The sequence below is a fragment of the Staurois parvus genome, unplaced genomic scaffold (genome assembly GCF_062004578.1).
Source record: "Staurois parvus isolate SC_StPar_1 unplaced genomic scaffold, SC_StPar_1.0 ptg000034l, whole genome shotgun sequence".
In the NCBI taxonomy this organism is placed as follows: domain Eukaryota; kingdom Metazoa; phylum Chordata; class Amphibia; order Anura; family Ranidae; genus Staurois; species Staurois parvus.
Window position 1 is genome coordinate 2948131 of NW_028317830.1, and position 25878 is coordinate 2974008.

At 42.0% G+C, this 25878-nt stretch overlaps 1 protein-coding gene across 1 annotated transcript in view; it reads right to left on the reverse strand.

Annotated features, from left to right (window-relative positions):
- LOC149470705 (uromodulin-like) overlaps window positions 1-25878 on the reverse strand; it is a 69902-nt gene that overhangs the window by 43433 nt on the left and 591 nt on the right. Inside the window, exons 2-8 of the mRNA XM_089661616.1 lie at window positions 22994-23017; window positions 17500-17529; window positions 15817-15960; window positions 10722-10981; window positions 10518-10643; window positions 6267-6444; window positions 4066-4245 (exon numbers count right to left, since the gene is read on the reverse strand). Of these exons, the coding sequence (XP_089517742.1) occupies window positions 4066-4245; window positions 6267-6444; window positions 10518-10643; window positions 10722-10981; window positions 15817-15960; window positions 17500-17529; window positions 22994-23017 (942 nt within the window). The remainder of the gene's footprint in view (window positions 1-4065; window positions 4246-6266; window positions 6445-10517; window positions 10644-10721; window positions 10982-15816; window positions 15961-17499; window positions 17530-22993; window positions 23018-25878) is intronic.

Sequence of the window (25878 nt, forward strand, 5' to 3'; positions counted from 1 at the left end):
TCTCCTGCTGCTCCCACTATACATTTTTTGAAAACTCGTGGTCAGTTTGCTGTTGTATAAGGCCACTTATTTATCTAGGAGCTGCCCCAAGAAAAATAATAAATTCTGGGATTGTCAGAGTCTGGGTCCGAACCTAGGCCTTCTGCAGTGAGTGGCAATGTTTCTTCTTGCTGAGCCACTAGAAATGCTGGACAGTGTCTTTAACAATTTGGATGATCCTGCCTTGACCTTGTTTGTCATGAACCTTGAACCCCTTGCTCCTTCCATGAACTTCCTGATATAAGCCATATCTCTGCACTTCCTGTTTGCCAGATTATTGTGCTCTCCAGCCAGTATCGTGCTCCTTGCCTTCTCTGCTGTTATCCATGTTTTGTTATCACTTGTTATTGACCCTTGGCTTGTTCTTAACTACGCTTCTGCCTAAACCCAACCTGCGACCGCTCATTACCGACCTTGGCTTGTGCTCGACTACGCTTCTGCCCAGGGGTGGACTGACAACTCATGGGGCCCCCGGGCAATAGGGGATCATGGGGCCCCTGTGTCCTCACCCACACCCAAAAAAGCCTATCAAAAAGGCAATGAAAGGTACCAGGGGCATCTCATGGGGCCCCCTACTGACCCCGGGCCCTCAGGCAGTGCCCGAGTGCTTGAATGGTTAGTCCGCCCCTGCTTCTGCCTGATCCCAACCTGCGACTGCTCATTACCGACCTTGGCTTGTTCTCGACTATGCTTCTGCCTGATCCCAACCTGTGACTGCTCATTACCGACCTTGGCTTGTTCTCGACTACACTTCTGCCTGATCCCAACCTGCGACTGCTCATTACCGACCTTGGCTTGTTCTCCACTACGCTTCTGCCTGATCACAACCTGCGACTGCTCCTTACTGATCTTGGCTTGTTCCTGACTATGCTTCTGCCTGATCACAACCTGCGACTGCTCATTACCGACCTTGGCTTGTTCTCCACTATGCTTCTGCCTGATCCCAACCTGCGACTGCTCATTACCGACCTTGGCTTGTTCTCGACTACGCTTCTGCCTGATCCCAACCTGCGACTGCTCATTACCGACCTTGGCTTGTTCTCCACTACGCTTCTGCCTGATCCCAACCTGCGACTGCTCATTACCGACCTTGGCTTGTTCTCCACTATGCTTCTGCCTGATCCCAACCTGCGACTGCTCATTACCGACCTTGGCTTGTTCTCCACTACGCTTCTGCCTGATCCCAACCTGCGACTGCTCATTACCGACCTTGGCTTGTTCTCCACTATGCTTCTGCCTGATCCCAACCTGCGACTGCTCCTTACTGATCTTGGCTTGTTCCTGACTACGCTTCTGCCTGATCACAACCTGCGACTGCTCCTTACTGATCTTGGCTTGTTCCTGACTACGCTTCTGCCTGATCCCAACCTGCGACTGCTCATTACTGACCTTGGCTTGTTCTTGACTACGCTTCTGCCTGATCCCAACCTGCGACTGCTCATTACCGACCTTGGCTTGTTCTCCACTATGCTTCTGCCTGATCCCAACCTGCGACTGCTCCTTACTGATCTTGGCTTGTTCCTGACTACGCTTCTGCCTGATCACAACCTGCGACTGCTCCTTACTGATCTTGGCTTGTTCCTGACTACGCTTCTGCCTGATCACAACCTGCGACTGCTCATTACCAACTTTGGCTTGTTCTCGACTACGCTTCTACCTGATCCCAACCTGCGACTGCTCATTACTGACCTTGGCTTGTTCTTGACTACGCTTCTGCCTGATCCCAACCTGTGACTGCTCATTACCGACCTTGGCTTGTTTACTGACCACAATTCCGTTTGATCCTTACCTGCTTAATATGCTACTTGACCTCCACTTGCTCACCTCCTGTTGGGGTGAATGTGAGGACTGTGACCTTGTGCTAACATGCAGCAAAATCCATCTCTGGTGAACATCGGATAGTACTTAGACTCCGCACCTCAGGTGAGCCCACTCCTCTGCCACGGTGACCTACCTATGTACCTATCCTGTCGGTTTTGGTGTGAGTCTTTCAACTGCTATAGCAACTGGTCTTTGAGCCTGATCCCTGATCGTGACAGGGACATATGAGTGGAGTCCTTGTCCACCACTGCTGAACCCAAAAACCCAGCTTGACCTACTCTGAGAAGGGAAAAGTCCTATGGTCTTCTTTATGGTTCACATGGAGATCCATGCTCCCTTTCTTCGTACTGTTATGGGGTATACCCACCCTCTTTTTGAACCCCCTGAGATGGATAATGTTCTCATTCAGCCTTGCTATGTGAAGTTGAGAGTACCTCTTAGTTACTTGTTAGAGTAGGGTATGTTTGGATGTTGTATACTGTATACTGTGCCAAACCTGGGTATGCCCAATAAGCTCTGTTTTGTAACTAAACTTTTGAAATGTAATAAAAAGAATTAAAAAAAACATTGTAAACCAATTTTTTTAACAACAGGCATGTCATACTTACCTGCTCTGTGTAATGGTTTTGTACAGAGAAGCCTCAACCCTCCTTCCATTCTTGGCTCATCCCTCCTTTCAAGTGCCCCCCATAGTCACCCACTTGCTGTGGGTACACTCTTGCAAACTTACTCTCACGCTGTGCTGTGTGTGTCCATTGACACACAGAGTGTGGAATGACCAACTCCCCGCTCTCTCTTCACTGGCTGTAATTGACAGCAGCAGAAGCCAATGGCTCCCACTGTTGCCTCTTCGTCCAGTGAGGAGAGCTCTCAGGCACAGTTCTGGGTAGATACTGAGCTTAGGTAAGTATAAGGGGGGATGGGGGGGGGGGTTCACACAGTTTTTTTTTTACTTAAATGCAGAGAAAGCATTTATGTAGAAAAACCTTCTGCCTTTAGAACCGCTTTAATGCCACTTTTTCATTTGACTACAATGCTTTCTTTTTAAATATGCCACATTTTTCACATTTTTCACATATTGTGCTATTTTAGCATAAATTTCAGCAAACTAAAAATTCCAAATCTTGCATCCTACCAAATATAACCTCCAATGGTTCTGGTTAAATGCTCATTATAGAGAGTTATATGATACTTGATTATAGAAAAAGGCCAATGACAACAATAAACAATTGGTAGAACGCCCTTCACCACCTTGCCAAAAATTGCTTGTGATGTTCCTGACAGTTCTGCATAATAAGACAGTGGGTCAAAAACAATTTAAAAAATTGGGATACAATCTGGATAAGAAAAAAAAAACAAAAAACAGAGCCTGTGAATCTCTTACACATTAACAATCTGTACAAAAAAAGTATCCAGATGGGTTGGGGGGTACGACATGGTGGGTGCACGACATGGTGGGTGCATGATATGGTGGGTGCACGACATGGTGTCGTCCTCTCATTCCAAATGATGCCAAGGATACGTAGATATTACTAGGTGAGTGGGCCTGGAAGGGGTCAGAAACCTTGGGATGGCAAGAGAACAACAGCAGTAGGCATAGATGCATAAATATTGTTTGTGAGGCATCAATTCCACAAATTGTTCCAGATGACAACTTGTAAGTCAATAGACTACAACAGTACAAACTGACTGCCAATAGTGAAAGGTGCAGACTGACAAGATGCATGCGCCTTGATGAGGATTCTCCAAAAAAAAAATCTGTTTCTTTTTGTACAAAAATTTAAAAGAGAACACTGACATTGGCCCGTGCTGCCCTAACTGTAGCTAACTGCTATAAATGGCTGATATTCTGTCCTACCACAACAATCTCTCCATACACCACCTTCTCACTCAACCACAATGGGGAGAGATGAACTCTTGGAGGGGGCTGTCTTTCATACCAGAATGGAAAGAACATTTTGCAGCATCACAGCAAAGAGATTAGCTCAATGGAGGTCACGTGGCTCCTAGAAGGCATTTGGGAGTCTAGCCCGCCAAAAAACACAACAAAATCCAGATTCATATTCACCTGAATGTAATATATCCATGCAATCTGACCTGAATTTTACATTATCCAAATATCAGGACTGACTCTATTAGACAAGTCATAGAAGAGAACCTGTCAGAGTCAGAATTATTTGTATACACCGAGATAATGGAACTTACCAGTGAATCCCAATACTTGAACAAAAAGTGATGAATACCCATGAGCATTCAGAATCCAGGATCCCGAAGCTGGACTTTTTACCAAATGGGAACTTAGAATAGCAACATCATCGAAGTAACGGTAATAGATGTAATAATTATTATAATATTCTGGATTTTTTTCAAATGTAAATATGTGTCCTAAAATAAAAAAAGGATAAATAGGTACAATTCAAATACATGTAAACATTGAAAACAAAGCTAATGAATGCATTTTGCTATCAAAGATTTGTAAGTGTAATATTCACACAATATTATTCAATTTGGGGGGAGGGGCGTTGTGCAGACAGATCTAAGAAGAAATTCAGATAAATCTTTTAGACATGATGAATATCAAAAAAGGTGGGAATCCAATCCCAACAAATTCTACAATTCCTGCATTGTGTATGTATTGATTTCATGTCATCCACAAAATATTACCTCCATAGTAACACCAACCTGGCTGCATGCCCTAGCTATTGCATAATGAAAATTATAATATATAGAAGCAGTGATCTACATATTGTTTGATGTGTATTAGAAGGGTCTATGAGGTTAATATCTTTTAACAGAGTTGAGCCCACCAGTCAAAATGATTAACTGGACACGGATTATGTCCATTGGTTTTAGTCGTTAGCAGAACATTTGTGAGTTTAAGGAGAACAATTCTGTGGAGGATTGAGGGCAAAATCCAAGCTGAAGGGCATCAAGTAGGTCATTCTCAGTGAGATGGTTGGTTGTAGACCAGACATTCAAGGAGTTTGGAGGAAAAGAGGAGCACAGAGATGGGGCAGAAGTTGTTAAGTCTTTTTCTCCTTTGCCTGCTGCACTCTCCTAAAATTGAGCTTTAAAGTGGAACTTCATTCAAAAGGGTAAGTTCCCCTTTTCCACCTCCTCCTCTCCTCTATCACTTTTGGATCCTTTTTTTTTGGGGGGGGGGTGTAGCAGGTACCTTGTTTTGATAGGCTTTCGCTCCCACTTGCTTAGGCAATCTGTGCAGGAAGTTCCCCCGTCTTTGCCTGCAGCCTTCTGGAACGCATCACAGGTCCCAGGAGGCTGTGGGTCCACTCACAATGCACAGTGGGCCTTATGCATGCATAGTGGGAAGCCAGGAGCCACAGACAGCTTAGCCACATTAGACATGGCGGCCTGAAGACAGGTGAAGAACTGACCTGGGTGAGGATGTGTACGTGTCCTTTTAATTAAAGTTTGCAGCTACAACAGTTATAGCTGCTGACTTTTATTTTATTTCCTTTTTTGGAGGTGGTGAGGGGAGGGAGCTGAAGATCCTCTTTAAGTGCTTTTTCTACTTGCTTTCGCTTTCTGGTTCCAATCCAGAAAACTAGGGCACCGAAGAGCATCTACAACATGATTGTAACAATTTAATCTTTGTGTAATACTTTAAATGGCATGTTTTATCACAGTCACATTCAATATACAGTATATTAAAGGTGAGGAGGCCCCAATATGGAACCAAAGTGTGGCCAGCAATGGCATCCATTGAATAAAAAAGTGCTTCCAGTATACTGTCAGTCTACTCCAGGCTGAAGAAAAGCACACTGATCTCATCCATTAATGCACATCTTTCCCTCATGAAGTGACCATCGAAGAGCCATGGAACACATTAATGGTGTTTTAACCTGTTCTTATGATCAATAAATACTGACCTTTATGAATAATCCATTTGGAAGCATCTTTTTATTTTTGCCTCTCTCTACACGTCTTTGGTAATAAAAAACCTGCTTGAAGCAGTTAAATGTAGGTCAGAAGAAGGGTAATTGCAGGTCAAATTCATCTGTCACTGAATTCTGAAAGGTTCTCAGAAGTATTTCAAACCGATCTCAAAGTGACACCATCGACACAAACTCAAAGCCCATCAACAAAGGCCCTTAGAATGACTTGGCTCCGGGGTCACTAATGCATAAACTATGTTCACATCTCAGGTTTCTGGTGAACCAAGAAGAGAAGAATTCCCGTCTACTAAGTTTGGGTTTGACTTTAAAATAATGTGAGACCCGCTGACTCCCAGGTCTCTTTCTGTATATTTGGGCATTAAGGATTTGTTTTAATTTCACTCTAGAAATGATAGACATCAGTTTTATCTTCTTACAATTGTTGGAAGTGACTCAGTAGTGTATATACATTCAGACATTCTTACTGTAAATTTACAGACATGAACGTACCATTCGGATCAGAAAAATTAAGAGTGAACGATTCATCTCCTGTGATCAGTAAATTTGTTAAGGAAGTTGTAACATCAAACGTGTCAGTATAATGGTCAGTGGCATTTCGGTTGACGTTCAGGATGCGCACAGATGAATTTATAGGTTTAGACAACAATAATTCCATTGACTGCAATAGCTGCCAAATATAAGAGAGAAAGCAAACATTTTATTTAAAACAGACACATAAAATGTATAAAGGAATACATTTATGGGCACAAACCCTCTCTTATCATTGAAACCCCCATTTATTTCCCATATACACCCAGTTGTAGCAATCTATCTTAGTACATCAAGTGCTAAAGATACCATTGAGCTATGATGATTGGTGATTTGTCCTACAGGAATTGGCCCAGTGGTCCCTACTGAAATGTCTCTTGGTTAGCCCAGACCTCAGTGCTCCATATACTGACCCGGGAACCAAAAAGGAGCCCTGGGTTGGGTGTTCTTGAAGCCTGGATGTTGTGTGATATGGAAGGCTCTAAATATCCCAATGAAACACTTTATAGACAAGAATATATCAGTTTCAGACAATGTGGTTAAAGAGAAAAACATCAGGATCACTGGCTTTAAAACGCCAGCCTATGCAAGGTTTTCTGAATTTATTTTATGGTCGCTGTTACATTTGTTGGCACCTTCTACTTTGAGTAAGTCAATGTTTTGAAAAGAAAAATCATCAATACTTAGGATGAGCTTCTGGTTCAGTCTAAACTCTGATTCAGACTGAATTCTGGCTGTTCGAGGGGTTTGGCAAACAGCAAAGCTAAATAGGTTTCGGCCATGTTGAACCTCTGGATGCAGTGGGAAGTGGTAGATTTAGTAATACTGCATCTAAATGTGCCAGTATCCTAACAACCAGTGACATATCCCAACCTGACCCATTGCGCTGTCAACCTGGGATTTCTGACTGACATTTGAATGTAAACAAAGGGGTGAGGGTAGTGTAAAAAAAATCTAAATGTGTCAGCAGCCTAACAACCAGTGACATATCCCAACCTGACCCATTGCGCTGTCAACCTGGGAATTCCGACTCACATTTGAATGTAAACAAAGGGGTGAGGATAGTGTAAAAAAAATCTAAATGTGTCAGCAGCCTAACAACCAGTGACATATCCCCACATGGCCAATTCAGGTGAATGTAAACAAAGGTGTGAGGATAGTGTAAAAAATAAAAACTGCAGAGGAATTTACAGGGAAACCTAAAGTAAAAAAAAAAAGCAAGAAAAAACAAGGGTCCTCCATACAATGTGAATCAGACCCTTTGCTATAGATAAAGGGAAGCCATTTTTTTAACAGAACAAAGCAGCTGAAATCTGTTATTTAGTTGCAATTTAAGGGCTTTTGTTTATAAATGCCAATTTTGCTCTAGAAGGCTGTATATATACAGATGTTTCACTTTACAGGCAGTTTTTAGCTTCTGTCATGCCTTCAGCATATTTTTATGTTATGTCCAGTGTTAGTTTATTATGCTATGGAATGTAAGGTAGTGTAATATCACCATCTAGTGGCTCTTTTGTATTACAGTTTTATAGATTATTTTCTGTAGTTACACATTTTGTTGCTTAAAAGCCACCGTAGTTTTCCTATCATCCTATGGTCTTCACCATGAGGTCTTAGATACATTTCCTAGCAGCCATCTTACATCTCCTCCAGAGGACTCCACACTTATTCAGCTGCAGTTCTGTTGTCAGCTTAACGGAAATATCGCCGGTATGTTTAAAAACCCTTTCTAGCTAGACTAGTGTTTCAGGACTGTAGATTTTGTATATGGTATACACTGATTGAATGTTATTTCTTTCATTTGTAGTTTTACTCTAACTTCCCTGCAATAAAAGTTGAAAAGAGGACCTAGCGCCTGCATCAATGAGTTAAGGGAGAAGGGTTATCTGTCTGCCTGATTATACCCCCCACCACGTATAGTGAGGGCAGAACAGCTTTAGTGGGGTTCGGATCTGGCACTCAAACATTCATAAAGTTTGCAAACACCCCCCTAATCTGAACCCTGGGAATTTGGCTCATCACTACTTCTAACTTTGCATCTGTTTAGTAAACTGCAACTAACAATTACTCCGTGTCTGATCACTAGTCTGACTGCCTAAACCACTTTAAGATCCCCCACCAGCATTATACTGTGGACAGGCAGCTCCCGTAAGCACAGTGATGTACCTGTACATCTCTGCCTTCTTCTGGGTTCAGGAAACACCCCCCCCCGACCCCTTTGTGATTAGACACAGCTAGATTCATGGCTGTCACCTGCTGATCAGCTGTGCCCAATCACAGCCCAAAGCCTTGTGTTGGCAAAAACACAGGGAGAACAATCTCTTTAACCGCTACCCGACCACCCTATAGTAGAAATACTGCTACAGGGTGGCATGAGTGCGCAAAATCGTGTATACATATGTGATTTTGTGATTCCGGGTAGGGGGTGCATGCACGGTTGTCAATTACTGGGTCCTGGACGGTGATTTCCAAGGATCTCCAACAGGGAGAACTGTTTTGTTGACTAACTGTTCTCCTCCCTGTCAGCTCAACAGTGAAGCACACAGACCCAGCCCCCTAGTGAAACACACCCAGCACACAGTTATCCCTTTGATCGCCCCAGATGTTTATCCCTTCCTGCCCAGTGCCATTAGTACAGTGTCAGCGCTTTTTATTAGCACTGATCACTGTATTGGTGTCACTGGGGATATCAGTGACACCAAGTCAGTTCCCCCCCAGTGTCAGAATGCCCACCACAGTCCCGCTGTAAGTCGCTGACTGCTGCCATTACTAGTAAAAATTAACAATGAAAAATAAAATCCCAGTATATATACTACCATTTGTAAACTCTATAACTTTCACGTAAACCAATTAATGTACACATATTGGGATTTATTTTTAGCAAAGACATGGAGCAGAATACATTTTGGCATAAATTTCTGATGACTTTTTTTTATTGGACATGTTTAATAGCAAAAAGTAAAAAATATTGTTTTCCTCAAAATTGCCGGATTTTTTTTTATAGCACAAAAATAATAAACACACAGATGATCAAATACCACTGAAAGAAAGCCCAATTCGTGGGAAAAAAAGGACATAAATTTAATTTGGGTGCAACGTTGCATGACTGCACAACTGTCAGTTAAAATAACGTAGCGCCGTAACACAAAAAATGGTCTGGTCAGTATGGGAGGGGGGGGGATAAATCTCCAGGAGGGCAAGTGGTTTAAAAGTCTTTTATTAAAATAAAAAATAAAGAAATGTCCCCCAAAGTAGATCTAGCATCAATCACGATGCCTGCCAGCACTGCCAACCTCCAAAAAATGATCTGCTCTCGATCCTGGCTCCCACTGTATGACAGCTGCGGCGGGATGACAGTTCTTAAGTACTATGATGATATCCCACCCTGTTGTGATGTCATCATGCACTGTGGTCAGGTGCATTGCTTTGGCCAATCACAATGCACTGTCAGGGCAATGCCAAAACGCCCTTAAAATTAATGTGTTCAGCGAACATGAAGCCCATCACTACATAGAAATTGAGGCAGCCAGATTTGGTCAATGTCATTCACCAAACTACCTTTGGGTCTGGTATGAATTTCCTGGGGGACCTTGAAACTTTTTTTTGTTTGTTTGTGAGATACCTCCTCAAAGGGACTAGCATGCATTTTGCATCCCTATGCATTTTTTTTTCATTCTGGAGTGTAGGATGTGCTTCAGGAAAATGACATTTACAAAGAAAAAAAAAAAGATACAGCTTAAAATTAAAAAAGAAAAGAAAATGCAATGCAAATGTCAGTACTGCTGCAGCAAGTTCTGCACATCTCAGAGACACCCCTTCGCAGGCTGGATTAGGAGACCTCCCATTCATGTTATTTAAAAGAATTGGACATGTTTCACTTTTAAGCATTTTAAAAAAAAATCACTCTTGCTCTCCCCCCCAGAGTATTCTTGATGCACCCTTAGCTATTAGCCAGAAAATTGGCATTTTTAATTCAACAGATTCCTTTTCCATTGATTTCAATGGTGTTCGAGTTGAGGTTCAACTTCTGAAATTCTTTCTGCTGAACTAAACCCAGGGAAGTCCTGAACATTGTGAATTATCACCTCTAAAGCATTCTTCAGATGTATACAGTCTATTTGAAATGGAGCCCCATAGATAAAGTGTCCACCACCAAAATGTTTTTGCTTCACTAATACTGTATGCTTCCTACGCTTCTCATAGACATCTCACCTTATAATAATCAATATAATACATAGGAATGAATTCTCCAAAACTACGAGATGAAATGTCCTTAAATACATCAACCTGGGAGACACTCTGAAAACAATCCCACCATGGGTAATACAGAAAGAAAACCTGTAGAGAAAAATAAAATATTTAGCTATGGATCAGAGATACGTAGACGATGTATGACTTTACATGGAAGTCTCTTACTTGGGACTTCTTTTCTTCCAGCAATGTATGAACCTCAGACAGGAGCTGAGCGTCATTGCCATCCACCATGGAGCCAACTGTATAAACCCAAATGATGGACTCGGCGGGGGAAATCTCCAGAGCTCTCTTCAGCCCATAGAGAGTGGACTGATTGCAGTTAGATAGATGTTCATAGTAAATGTAAGCAGTGTCATCCCAATAATCTCTTGTTATGCTTTCCAAGAAATCATTCTTGTTGTTGGTGATAGTTTCATTAATTTCTGAAAGGTAATTCATCTTTCATTAATAAGTAGAAACGTAATGCTCAAAATAAAGTTATAAAGACTAATAGTAGCATAAGAAATAAAGATTGTAAGCTCCAAGGAGCAGGGCCCTCGAACCCCTCGTGTATCGCATTGTATTGTTGTTGTTCTGTCACATGTTCTGTCCCCCTTTGTAATGTACAGCGCTGAGCGAACTGTTGATGCTTTATAAATACTGTATTATAATATTAATAATAATAATAAGAAGAAATGGTAAGAGAATAAAACCGCCCACCAAAGTCTTGACATTCTCAGCTGATCAATGTAGTTTGGTAATATCATACATCATCCCCCGGACAAAGCTACGAAATCCCTGTAGCGCAACGCGTTGGGGAGGGGCAGTGACGTCAACGCGCATCCCAACAACGATACGGCGAGTATTGAGGGTGTGTGGATACACACCGTTCATTTTGATCTAGCTGCAAGCTGTGGGATATTGTATTTATACAAAGCGCAACTGAATTTTTTAAAATGTGAGTGCAATTTAGAAGCACAATAAAAGCTGTTTTACCCCTGGGATAAGGCACCATATCTTTTATTCCTTTTTTTTGCATGTAACATAGGAGGAATACAAAGGCAGAGGACTAAGGAGTGGATTAAAGGAGGGAGTATCCCTCACAGTCCTGCAATCACACAGGTTCTCAACATTACAGCAAAGACCACATCTTCATATTGAAGGAGAGTATATCCATCTAAGCTGGACATTCACTTTGCACATTGGGATATTATGGTTGTTTTTTCAGAGACTTTTTAATATTTTTAATTTTTAATCTCTCATTTATTTTCTAATCTCACTTACCAATTTTTTTTTTTCATTGATGGAAGATTTGCACATTGTTATAAGGATTGCACATTTAGTGACGTGATAATATGATATGAATTTATTTTTCACTAGTTATATTTTTATATAATTAGTTACATTTAATATTAATTTATTTTTCACAAGTCATAATTTTATAATCAGTCACGTTATATTATTAATTTTCATATTTTATTTATTTATAAGCACCCAGCACTTTTTTTGATTTACACTTCTTTGTGGTATATTAGAGCGCGGTTAATATTTAAATTAATTTTTGGTAATATCGGCTCTGCTCAGAACAAAACTTTGCACCCAAAGTGGAGCTCCACCCAAAAGGGGAAGTTCTGCTTTAAGGCTCAGTTCACACCAATGTGTTTTTAGTGCTTTTTACAGAAAGGCACTACAGTCCATTTATCATGGTTTCCTATGGAAAATGTTCACCTCTATGCTTTTTTGAGCTGCTGCATTTTTGGAAAGGGTCAGGGACTTTTTTAAATGTAAATAGCAGCATTTTTGCTACAATAAAGTTAATGGAGAAGCTGCTGAAATGCATGCAGTGCGTTTTGCCACGTTTTTGCAGTATTTTGCAATTTGCATTTTTATTCTGTCCAGCAAAAAAAAAAAAGCTGGACAAAACGCGGTAAAAATGTGTCAAAAAGGCATGTAGAAAGATGCTAAATAGACTACAAAAAAAAGCATCAAACACAAAATGCATATATGTGAACGAGCCTTAGGCTTTGTCCTCCGCTCCCCGTTAATGATTGGCATCTGTGGGGAGCAGGGGGGGAGGGGGTACCCGAATTTGACAGGTACCAACTCCCACCTCCGCTGCGATCTCCTAGGTGATCGGAAGCAGAAGTTTTTCAAGCCCCTCCCTCCTCGTAGTCTCCTGGGACACGTAACAGGTGCCAGAAGACTCCAGGACCATTCACCAAGCTCAGTGCTACTCGCACATGTGCAGTGGGCACCCGGCTGTGAAGCCACAACCTGTCACAGCCGGGTGCTCACTCTGAAGATGCCGGAGCCGAGAAGACAGGACGGTCTGCCAACCAGGCTGGTGTGAGGATACTGCGGGATCGAGGGACAGGTAAGTGTCCGCTTTTTAAAAGTCAGCAGCTACAGTTTTTGTAGCTTCTGACTCTTATTTATATTTTTTATTCTGACTAGACTTCCACTTTAAAGAGTCTAAGTATACCAATTGTAAGTCTAGATCACTTCTCCATGACTGCCAAATATCACTGAGTGATCTGATTGGCCCAAACAAGGAGTGGAATGTTGTACACATCATACTCTCAGTCAGCAGTTCATACCCTGCGCCTTACTGCTGTACTCTGTATGCCGTGCTTTATGTTGTACTCGTGACTGCCGTACTCTGTATGCTGTGCTTTATGTTGTACTCATGACTGCTGTACTCTGTATGCTGTGCTATATGTTGTACTCGTGATTGCTGTACTCTGTATGCTGTGCTTTATGTTGTACTCCTGACTGCTGTACTCTGTATGCTGTGCTTTATGTTGTACTCGTGATTGCTGTACTCTGTATGCCGTGCTTTATGTTGTACTCGTGACTGCTGTACTCTGTATGCTGTGCTTTATGTTGTACTCGTGACTGCTGTACTCTGTATGCCGTGCTTTATGTTGTACTCGTGACTGCTGTACTCTGTATGCTGTGCTTTATGTTGTACTCGTGACTGCTGTACTCTGTATGCTGTGCTTTATGTTGTACTCGTGACTGCTGTACTCTGTATGCCGTGCTTTATGTTGTACTCGTGACTGCTGTACTCTGTATGCTGTGCTTTATGTTGTACTCGTGATTGCTGTGCTCTGTATGCTGTGCTTTATGTTGTACTCGTGACTGCTGTACTCTGTATGCTGTGCTTTATGTTGTAGTCGTGACTGCTGTACTCTGTATGCCGTGCTTTATGTTGTACTCGTGACTGCTGTACTCTGTATGCTGTGCTTTATGTTGTACTCGTGACTGCTGTACTCTGTATGCCGTGCTTTATGTTGTACTCGTGATTGCTGTACTCTGTATGCTGTGCTTTATGTTGTACTCGTGACTGCTGTACTCTGTATGCTGTGCTTTATGTTGTACTCGTGACTGCTGTACTCTGTATGCCATATGTCACATGTCCTGAGTGCTGCACCCTATAGGCTGTGCTGCTCATTACATGTTCTGCTTCACAGGCTGTGCTATATATTACATTCCCCAAAACTCTGCACTCTGTAAGACAGGGGTCTCCAAACTTTTTAAACAAAGAGCCAGTTTACTGCCATTAGGAATAGAAAATGTCCCAGCATCAATTGGAGTAAACAATGCCCCATCCTTGGTGCTATTGGGAGGAATTGTGCCCCAGCATTGATGTCATTGGTAGGAATTGTGCCCCAGCTAAGATACCATTTGAGCCTTTCATTAATGGGAACCTTAAACAGCTGGGGGGTGCTCAGCAAGCATTATAGTGGTTGAAAAAGTAAAAAGTTTTTGTTACCGTAATGTATTCTCTGTATTAAGGGAAAAAAACCTTTTAATATCAATTTCCCTTGAAGTACCCTCTGACATACTTACCTGAGCCCCATATCAATCCAGCACTGTGCTCAGCTGCAGCAGCTCAGAGAGAGGAATTTTGCCCCATCACTGGTATTATTAAGAGGATTTGTGCCCCATCATTGGCTTCATTGGTAGGCATTGTGCACCATCATTACTTCCATTGGGCCCCATTGTTGGTGTCATTGAGAGCAACTGTGCCCTATCGTTGGTTGCATTGGCAGGAACTGTGCCCCATTGTTGGTGTCATTGGCAGGAACTGTGCCCCATTGTTGGTGTCATTGGGAGGAACTATGACCCATAATTGGTGTCAATTGGAGGAACTGTGCCCCATTACTGGTGATGGTCAATGAAATAATGCCCCAGATAAAAGCAAGCAAAGGGCCTCATCTGGCCCTTGGACCGTGGTTTTGGAGACCACTGCTGATGTGCTATACATTACATACCCCTGACCTCTGCAGTCGGTAAGTTGTGTTATACATTACATACTTCTGACCAAAGTGTCTGTTGTTTCAACACTTCAGGTGATTGTAAAGCTTCTGTTTCTTTTTTTAATTAAAATATTACACATTGCAATGGCTCCCGCTGCTCTCAGCCAAGCCTGTGAGAGCGAGAAGAGGGGAGAAGAGTTGCTGCAGATGAGCACAGTGCTGGATGGAGATGGGGCTCAGGTAAGTATGTCAGAGAGGTCTTCAGGGGAAATTACTATGAAAAGGTTTTTTCCTTAAATACAGAGAATACATTGAGGTAAAAAAAACCTTTTACCTTTACGACCACTTTAATGCTTGGTGGGCACTGCCCAGCTATTTAAGGTTCCCATTAATGGAAGGCTCAGGCAGTGTGTTGGCTCTACGTCTATAATCTGTTTGCAGAATGCAGATGAAATAGAAGAGTTTCATTATTTTTAAAATTAAAGTTTGTCTTGAAGTTTTTAGGGTCCCAACAAAACATTAGATTGATGGGTCAGTGGAACATCTATGACCTTCTGTAGACATCCAACATACCTCCATATGAGTTTGGGAAGTGGTGTCATTTCTTAAACCCCTCCCAGCTATGACATCAGAGAGCCCATCAGGCTGAGTGAGATGTCAGGCAGAGAAGGATTTGGACATCCCACTGGTCCTTATATACAGGGTGTAGAACACGTATTGGTTCAGGTCCAGGAAGTCAGGAAATGTGCATCAAGTCAGGGGTGAAGGATAAAAAAAGTGAGTGTTGGTTCAGAAACAGAAAAGTCAAAAGCTGTACATTGGTGCCGGGATGGAGGGGGAAGAGGAGAGCATCAGTGAAGTGCCAGAGAGTGAAGAAGTCCATGCCAGGCTAAGAGCAGATGGACACTTTGTGAAATTCACCTCAATGGTCAGCTTACCTGACTCATAGGCAGATACCACTGAAATCATGTAAAATGTTACAATGAAATACCTAAAGTAGTGATGTTTGTACTTACCTGCATTGTCCAGGATTAATGAAGTATATTGTTGTGTGACGCAGGGGAATCTGGATGACACAGAATTCAGAACCTTCTCAAAGAAGTATGAAAAACCCCAATACATGATATACGCATCCATCATTAAAGTAAAGGAGGTCCCCTCTGCAACACAAATTGATCAGATCAATCAATGTTCTATTCATAATTTATTCATCACATTCAGGATCATCCCTGGCAACAATGTAACAAAGTCTCTGGGGTTCACTTTTGGCACTGAATTTGTATGTTTCAGCAGTAGAACTGATAAGAGTTGATAAAGCCGACAAGATCTGACGAAATGTTTGGACATGCACCAATGGAAAAATGTTTTTGTCTGGCACAGTGGTCATGGGGTGTTGGGGGACTTATTGGAACCTGAAAGCCCCCTCTAAAATAACGGGATGACAAATATCCCCTCATGTGAATAAACAAGGGGTACATACCTCAAGTGAAAAAAAAAATGACCACGGTAAATAAACACACACAAACATTTGAAAAATGTTCAGCTCATAATACAGTATCTACCATTAAGCACACTGTCCAGTAATGCAGATCCATGTCAATCACAATGAACCAGTGGCGGACTGACCATTTGGAAACTCGGGCACTGCCTGAGGGCCCGGGGTCAGTAGGGGGCCCCATGAGATGCCCCTGGTACCTTTTTCATATGCTTTTTTGAGTTTGGGCAAGGACACAGGGGCCCCATGATCCCCTATTGCCCGGGGACCCCATGAGTTGTCAGTCCGCCCCTGCAATGAACTACTTCAAAGAAAGAAACCCGCTGATCCCGCTGATCCCTCCACACCCGTCTCCTCCACACTCTACTCTATGACTGGACAGTGAAGGTAAAGCATCACACAAATCATCACACAAATCTCTGTGACTCCTCTCTCTCTCCTCCTATCAGCATGCTCCATGCATTGCAGCACATCAGATTGACTCCATGTGTTGCTTCTTCGTCTTCCAGTCTGAGCTCTGCTATACAGGAGGCTCAAAGATGCCAAGTTAAATTCACGTACTTACAGTGCTAGTTAAAAAAAAAAAAACTATGTTAACCTCTTGGAGCGGAACGAAAATGTGCGGCCTCCCGGCGTCTGGGCCTAGATGCCAAGCGGCCAGACATTTGCGTTCTATTTAAAAAAAATATGTGCTGACATCATTGCGATCCGCTGATCCTGGGTACAAAGATCTACAGGCTACCGAGAATAAAAAATAATAATAAATGCAGAATTTTTTTTTAACTGCTAAAAAAAGTTGTTATTTATTTATTTATTTAATTATTGTTAAGGTGAACTTATCCTTTAACGTTAACACAGCATCACCTCATTTGTTCATTTAAATGAAAGTTATTCTGCATCCTGTACTCCTTCAGTAAATCAACCCCAGTGATAGGTTCTTATGAGATCACATGTCTTTTTAAGACCTAAGATGGTCAGTTGCCTCCCCACATAGTGTATAGATCTGTTGGTTTTATTCACGCTGAACAAATCAACATATCTGGAGGTTTTGTTGTAAAACCAAAAAGTCCAAATGGAAAAATCAACATTTTCTTGCTTACTTCAGCCAAAATGAATAAAATTATGTAAAACAAAGTGATAGTATTTTTTGTTACTTTTTTGTATCAGAGTTCTTGTATCAGAAATCCCTCACTTGGTGACTTACCTCTCTCTGTACAGCTGTAGCCGCCAGCACCTGAAAAAAAGGGAAAAGTTATTATATTTATTATATTTTTATATATATTTTATTAATATTTTTATTATGTATTTATAATTATTAGATCCCTACAAAAGCATTTTTCTCTACACAAAGTGGCAACAACTTCAACTGTTCTGTTTGCTTAAATTCAACTCTCCCCTCCCATCTAAAAACAAGTCAACTCCCCCTCATATCATAGAAAGTCAACATCCTCCTCCCATCATAAAAGTGAACTCCCCCTCCCATCATAAAAGTCAACATCCTCTTCCATCATAGGAGTCAACTTCCCCCCTCTCATCATAGGAGTCAACTACCCCTCCCATCATAGGAGTCAACTCCCCCCCTCCAATCATAAAAGTTAACTCCCCCCTATCAAAGAAGTCAACACTCCCCTCCCATCATAAAAGTCAACACCCCCTTCCATCATTGGAGTCAACTCCCCATCACATCATAAAAGTCAACTCACCCGTCACATCATAAAATCCAACTCCCCCCTCCCATCATAGAAGTCAACTCCCCTCTCCCATCACCCCACCTATCATAAAAGTCAACTCCCCCCCGCATCATAAAAGTCAACTCCCTCATTCCATCATAGAAGTCAACTCCCCCCTTCAATCATGAAAGCCAACTCCCCCTCTCATCATAAAAGTCAACTCCCCCCTCCCATCATAAAAGTCGACTCCCCATTGCATCATAAACGTCAACTCCCCTTCACATCATAAAAGTCAACTCCCCCAATCCCGTCATAATAGTCAACTACCCCCTCCCATCATAAAAATCAACACACCCTTCACATCATAAAAGTTAACTCATCCCCCCATCATAAAAGTCAACACTCCCTTAGACCATAAAAGTTGACTCCCCTTCACATCATAAAAGTCAACTCCCCCTTTGCATCACAAAACGCAACTCTCTCTCCCATCATAGAAGTCTAATCCCCCCTCCCATCATAAAAGTCAACTCCCTCCCATCACAAAAGGCAAAATCCCCTTTCATCATAAAAGTTAACTTCCCCCCATCATAAAAGTCAACACCCCCCTTGCATCACAAAACTCAACTCTCCCTCCCATCATAGAAGTCAACACCCCCTTCCATCATTGGAGTCAACTCCCTCCCATCACAAAAGGCAACACCCCCCTTGCATCATAAAAATCAACTTCTCCCTCCCATCATAAAAGTCAACACCCCCCTTGCATCATAAAAGTTGACTCCCCTCACATCATAAAAGTCAACTCCCCCTCCCATCACAAAACTCAATTCTCCCTCCTATCACAGAACTGAAATCCTCCCTCCCATCATAAAAGTCAACTCCCTCCCATCATAAAAGTCAACACCCCCCTTTCATCATAAAAGTCAACTTCTCCCTCCCATCATAAAAGTCAACTCCCCCTCCCATCATAAAAGACAACTCCCCTCTCCCATCATAGAAGTCAACTCCCACCTCCCATCATAGAAGTCAACTCCCCCCATCATAAAAGGCAACCCCCCTTGCATCATAAAAGTCAAATCGCCCCTCACATCATAAAAGTCAACACCCCCTCCCATCATAAAAGTCAACACCCCCTCCCATCATAAAAGTCGAAAACCCCCTCACATCATAAATGTTAACACCCCCCTCACATCATAAAAGTCAACTCCCCTTCCATCATAGAAGCCGACTCCCCCCTCCCATCTTAAAAGTCAACTCACCCCTCCCATCATAAATCGAAACCCCCTTCACATCATAAATGTCAACACCCCCCTCACATCATAAAAGTCAACTCTCCCCTCCCATCATAGAAGCCGACTCCCCCCTCCCATCATAAAAGTCAACTCCTTCTCCCATCACAAAAGTCAGCTCCCCCCTGCCTGTCACAGAAATCAACTCCCCCTCTGATCATAATAAGTGCATATATATTTTTCAGCATGTTTCAAAACAGAGTTGACCAATGTTTTGGAGCTGCAAAAGGACAATGGATGGGTTATGATTGTGCGGGGGTGCAGGCCCTGTCACATTTTGGCTAAGAGTTGAGTCAATCCAGCCCTGATTCCTTTCAGGCCCAGTAAGTAGGGATGGGTTCAATGAACCCGGGCTCAGTTCATGGGAAGAATGACAAACATCACAATAATGCTCAATATATACCTCATTTAAGTCAATGGGAGCCGAATCTGTAAAATCAATTAATCCCATTTTCAAGTCTAAATGTCAAGGGGTTGGCAAAACAATACACACCAATAAAAAATGTTTTATTTTGAAATATCGTTTTGCAGGGAGCAGTGATTTTAATTTTCTTAAAGGGAAAAAATAACATCCCTTTAACAAACCTGCATGGGGGGTTCCCAAAACCTTCCAACTACAGTGCACATCTCTGGGATGTATACAAAGTATTACAGCAAGTGATAGTTGTAAAGAAAAAATACTATTAAAATTGCTGGTAACTTTTATTTTCTTCCATGCTTCCTTTGTTTTGTGAAAAAAATGGCATTGGGACCCCCAAGAATACACACCAGACCCTCACTGTGAATGATGTGGGCCTGGAATGCATGTTGGGGGTCCTCATGCCTTTAAAAAAAAAAAAAGCTATTGGAAAAAAATTACCAGATATTTTTTTTTCTGTCACTTTTCTGGAATAAAATGCATAGGCCCTCCAAAATCCATATCACATCCTTTATTTATGGCATCGATATGGTAGCAAATCTAGTATGGATAAGGGGGAACGTCATGCAAAAATGGTGTGGGGTCCACTAAAAATGCATACCAGACCCTAATCTGAATATAAAGCTTGGCAAGTCCCAATGTTGATGAGAATTAGGGTCTCTTCCCCACAACCCTGACCCAGTGTTTGTGAAGGTGTGGGAGGGACTTTAAAATAAGGGGACCCCCAGATATCCAGCCCCCTTTGCAAAGGAGTATGGGGTACATAGTACCTTTTGGCTCTTTATTTAAAAAAAATAAAAAAAAAATGCAGCATTGCAAATCCATTCTTAACCATGTCATCCAGCAATGTATATCCTCATCAGTCACAATGATCTACTGTACACCCATCAATCACAAAAAGAAACCCCACCAAACCTGTCAACCCGATAAAGTGATGAAAATTAATGAATCTTCTTTATTTTATAAGGAAGACTTTGAAAACCCATCAGATCTCAATGGGGAAACATCTCCTGCTGGATCTCTATACTGATATAGACGGGTAATGTGTTAGGAATGTAAGGACGCCCCATCATTTGATGGAAATGGAAATGATCGACTTACAGAGGACTGAATTCAGAGACACCCCAAAAATCAAAGTGAAAACATGATGCAGCAGGCTAGTCCAAAATGGTCCTCAGTAGTTTGAATGGCCCCCACGTGCTTGTATGCATGCCTGACAACATCGGGGCATGCTCCTAATGAGACCACGGATGGTGTCCTGGGAGATTTCCTCCCAGATCTGGACTGGGGCATCACTGAGCTCCTGGACAGTCTGAGGTGCAACCTGGTGGCTTTGGATGGACCGAAACATGATATCCCAGAAGTGTTCTATTGCATTTAGGTCAGGCAAGCATGGGGGCCGTTCAATGGTATCAATTCCTTCATCCTCCAGGAACTGCCAGCATACTCTCCCTACATGAGGCCAGGCATTGTTGTGCACCAGGAGGAACCCAGGACCCACTGCACCAGGAGGAATCCAGGACCCACTGCACCAGGAGGAATCCAGGACCCACTGCACCAGGAGGAACCCAGGATCCACTGCACCAGGAGGAATCCAGGACCCACTGCACCAGGAGGAACCCAGGACCCGCTGCACCAACATAAGGTCTGACAATGTGTCCAAAGATTTCATCCTGATACCTAATGGCAGTCAAGGTACCATTGTCTAGCCTGTAGAGGTCTGTGTGTCCCTCCATGGATATGCCTCCCCAGACCATCACTGACCCACCACCAAAACGGTCATGCTGAACCATGTTACAGGCAGCAGAATGTTCTCCACGGCTTCTCCAAACCCTTTCATGTCTGTTACATGTGCTCAGGGTGAACCTGCTCTCATCTACGAAAAGCACAGGGTGCCAGTGGTGTACCTGACAATTCTGGGGTTCAGTGGCAAATGCCAATTGAGCACAGGGCCCATTAGGGGACATCGGGCCCTCAGGCCACCCTCATGAAGTCTGTTTCTGTTTTTTTGGTCAGAGAAATTCACACCAGTGGCCTGATGGAGGTCATTTTGTAGGGCTCTGGAAGTGCTCATCCTGTTGCTCCTTGCACAAAGGAGCAGATACCAGTCCTGCTGATGGGTTAAGGACCTTCTACGGCCCTGTCCAGCTCTCCTAGAATAACTGCCTGTCTCCTGGAATCTCCTCCATGCTCTTGAAACTGGGAGACACAGCAAACCTTCTGGCAATGACACGTATTGCTGTACCATCCTGGAGGAGTTGGACATGCCTGTGCAACCTCTGTAGGGTCCAGGTATGGTCTCATGCTACCAGTGGTGACACTGACCTTAGCCAAATGCAAAACTAGTGAAAACCAGTCAGAAAAGATGAGTAGAGAAAAAATGTCAGTGGCCTCCACCTGTAAAACCATTCCTGTTTTGGGGGTTGTCTCATTGTTGCCCATATAGTGCACCTGTTGTTAATTTCATTACCACCAAAGCAGCTGAAACTGATTAACAACCCCCTCCGCTACTTACCTGACCAGATCAATATCCCAGGAGGTTCAGGGACTTGATGCTAGACTTGGATTAAAAAGTCTTCCTTCACTTTCTAAGCAGTGTATTTTTGGTCTAAGGTAATCAGGGATGTTGATCACCCATCAATCCATTATGCAATATAAACTATAATAAGTTATGAGATATTATTATACTTAATTTACGCTGATTTTTAGAAATAGTTTTACTTTTTGCTGCTCTGTACTCTCATGGATATCATTTTATATCTGTTTAAAGCCCCAGTGAAGGGGATGTATAATGCCATGAAAAGTGTTGGTTCCTTTGCAGCTGTTACATATCATTGGTTGATTGAGAATCTTTTTATCCCTCCAAGTTTCAGTAAAACATTTGCTTTTCTTGTTTCTTCTTTTCACTGATTTCCTAATCTTTACATTTTTGCAGGTGAGCAGCCCTGATGAAGGGGGAGTTCCTTTGACCCCCAAAATGCATTAAATGTCTTGTTAACACAACACCAATAAATGAATTTGGACTCTCATCTTTTGGTCTGGCGCTTCTTCCATATATGCACTTTTTCTTGGAAAACCTTGCATATGGCAGAGGAATATTTTGGATATGTGTGTTTCTTTCTCTAAGTGGGCCTGTATGACAGTCAGGTGAACAGTATCTTTCAAAAGTGGCCAACAATGACAGCACTGATATTTTCCTCTGAACATTTTTAATGTATTTTATCATATCCGTAACAGTTTTCTTTACAAATACAACCTCCCCATCCTGATAGTATCCTCAATTCTATAAACAAGTACAACCCTGGAAAGAGAATAATAACTTACTGGCGCTCGGAGAGGCGGTGTGCTCTGAAACAAGAAAACAGCGAAAAGATTATAAACTGGAATAAATGAACATTAAAAAAAAATCTAATTTTATAAAAAATATTATTGGATAAGCCACCCCTTTTCTTGCAAAAGATGGAACATTAACCTAAACATTTGGGTACTTTTTTGTGAACATTTAATGTATTGTTCAGTATGGACTGGAGCTCCACTTTTTTATTTTGTATACACAGAGCTGAAAATGGTATTTATTAGATCTATGAACATATAAATAATCACCATAAAAAATAAAAAAATAAAAAATATTAAATCTAATGTGACCAGTGCTGTAATCTCCACAGTGCTCTTATGCCACTAATAGCACTAGAAACGGACAAACCCAACAATATCAGAATATGCAGTATACAGTATATATTAAATGTGACAAGTGCTGAAATCTTCTCAGTGCTCTAGTAATACTGAGTAAAAAATAAAAAGATAAAAAATAAGATAAAAGTGATAGTGTCACTCCAAACGATAAATAAATCAAATAGGTAACAGGTGACAGTGCCACTTCAACTTCATTCAATGTCCAATTTTCCTTATTCGCATTCTTCTATTTAAAGTGTTCTTGATAACCATGCATAGTGTGTATAGGTAGTGCCACACGTGAACCAACACACTCTTATCCACTTTGGCTGAAATGCCTGCTCACCTCCTTCCTGCGACCCCAAGGGGCCCACAAGCCTTTAGGATCACCCTGGATCCTCAGGATTCCTGGTAATGGCACCTTCCTGATATTCCTCCTATCAGGTCTCCTCCACTCCTTCACTGCTATGCCTCCCAGATTCCTCACCACCGGTTGTCTGTAAGCTCTCTCTCACAAAGACAGTGAGTAGAAAAACAGATCCTCCATTGTGTAGTATTTTCCAATCAAATAGGGTTTATTAATAAATAGTAGTAACAGGTGACTTACATTCTGTTTGCACAGTCCCAATGTATTCCTCTCAGGGTAAAACTGCAACCTCTTAGTAATGACTTCCTGATAACCAGGAAAATGGCGTCCCACACCGGAAGTGCAACACTCCGGATACCGGAAGTAGCGTCTATGTTTTGCCTACGCGTTACGTCACGTACCTCGTGACTTCTTCTGGGTCACGAGGTACGTCACGAGGTACGTGACGTAACGCGTAGGCAAAACATAGACGCTACTTCCGGTATCCGGAGTGTTGCACTTCCGGTGTGGGACGCCATTTTCCTGGTTATCAGGAAGTCATTACTAAGAGGTTGCAGTTTTACCCTGAGAGGAATACATTGGGACTGTGCAAACAGAATGTAAGTCACCTGTTACTACTATTTATTAATAAACCCTATTTGATTGGAAAATACTACACAATGGAGGATCTGTTTTTCTACTCACTGTCTTTGTGAGAGAGAGCTTACAGACAACCGGTGGTGAGGAATCTGGGAGGCATAGCAGTGAAGGAGTGGAGGAGACCTGATAGGAGGAATATCAGGAAGGTGCCATTACCAGGAATCCTGAGGATCCAGGGTGATCCTAAAGGCTTGTGGGCCCCTTGGGGTCGCAGGAAGGAGGTGAGCAGGCATTTCAGCCAAAGTGGATAAGAGTGTGTTGGTTCACGTGTGGCACTACCTATACACACTATGCATGGTTATCAAGAACACTTTAAATAGAAGAATGCGAATAAGGAAAATTGGACATTGAATGAAGTTGAAGTGGCACTGTCACCTGTTACCTATTTGATTTATTTATCGTTTGGAGTGACACTATCACTTTTATCTTATTTTTTATCTTTTTATTTTTTACTCAGTATTACTAGAGCACTGAGAAGATTTCAGCACTTGTCACATTTAATATATACTGTATACTGCATATTCTGATATTGTTGGGTTTGTCCGTTTCTAGTGCTATTAGTGGCATAAGAGCACTGTGGAGATTACAGCACTGGTCACATTAGATTTAATATTTTTTATTTTTTTATTTTTTATGGTTTTTATGACATTTCTTAGAGCGCTACACTAATGTATACAGATTTTTACACTGATTAGGTTATTGGTTGGAGTGTCAGCAGCTTACTTATTAGGAGGGGGAACTATCCATAGAAGCGCAGGAGGATCTATAATCATATAAATAATCACGCTAGGGCACAAATATCACCATAAAAAAAAGCAGCTAGCACAATATCGTAGGTACAATATAATTGAAACACAAAATAGCAGTGCAGCGTTAACTATAATACATAATAAAGTATGTTCATCATATTGCCAATGTAAATCCAATAAGATGGTACAAAGAAATGGAAGAAGGCTGAAGGTCCTTGAGGGTCCCCGATAGGTGAACCTTAGGAGATGGTGCTCAAAAGAATAGGACCTACAAGGGAAGAACTTCCACCGCCACACCAAATAAACTACCTAGACGTGGCAGCCATCTTGTCGGTTGGAAACAATATCAGTTGGATGCAACTTTGTGGTATTATGTTTTGCCTCTGTATAAGCTTTTAAATGTGAGTTTATCTCTTGGATTACAATTCTTTTTGCATGAATTTACTACACTATGAGATTTTCCTTTGATCTATATTTTCTGGATTATTGCTATCTATGTGGCTGGAGCTGATTGTCTATTAGGAGTGTTGCCATTGCGATAAATGTTGGAAGTTCTACTGTGACGACCCATTGTGTTATTCTTACTGCGCTTTTTGACTGTTCCTAATGGCTGGTCAGAACATTTGGTAAGAGGCAGTTTATTTGGTGTGGTGGTGGAAGTTCTTCCCTTGTATGTCCTTCTCTTTTGAGCACCATCTTAAGTTTCACCTATTGGGGACCCTCAAAGACCATTGGCTTTTTTCCATTTATTTGTACCATCTGATTGGACTTACATTGGCAAT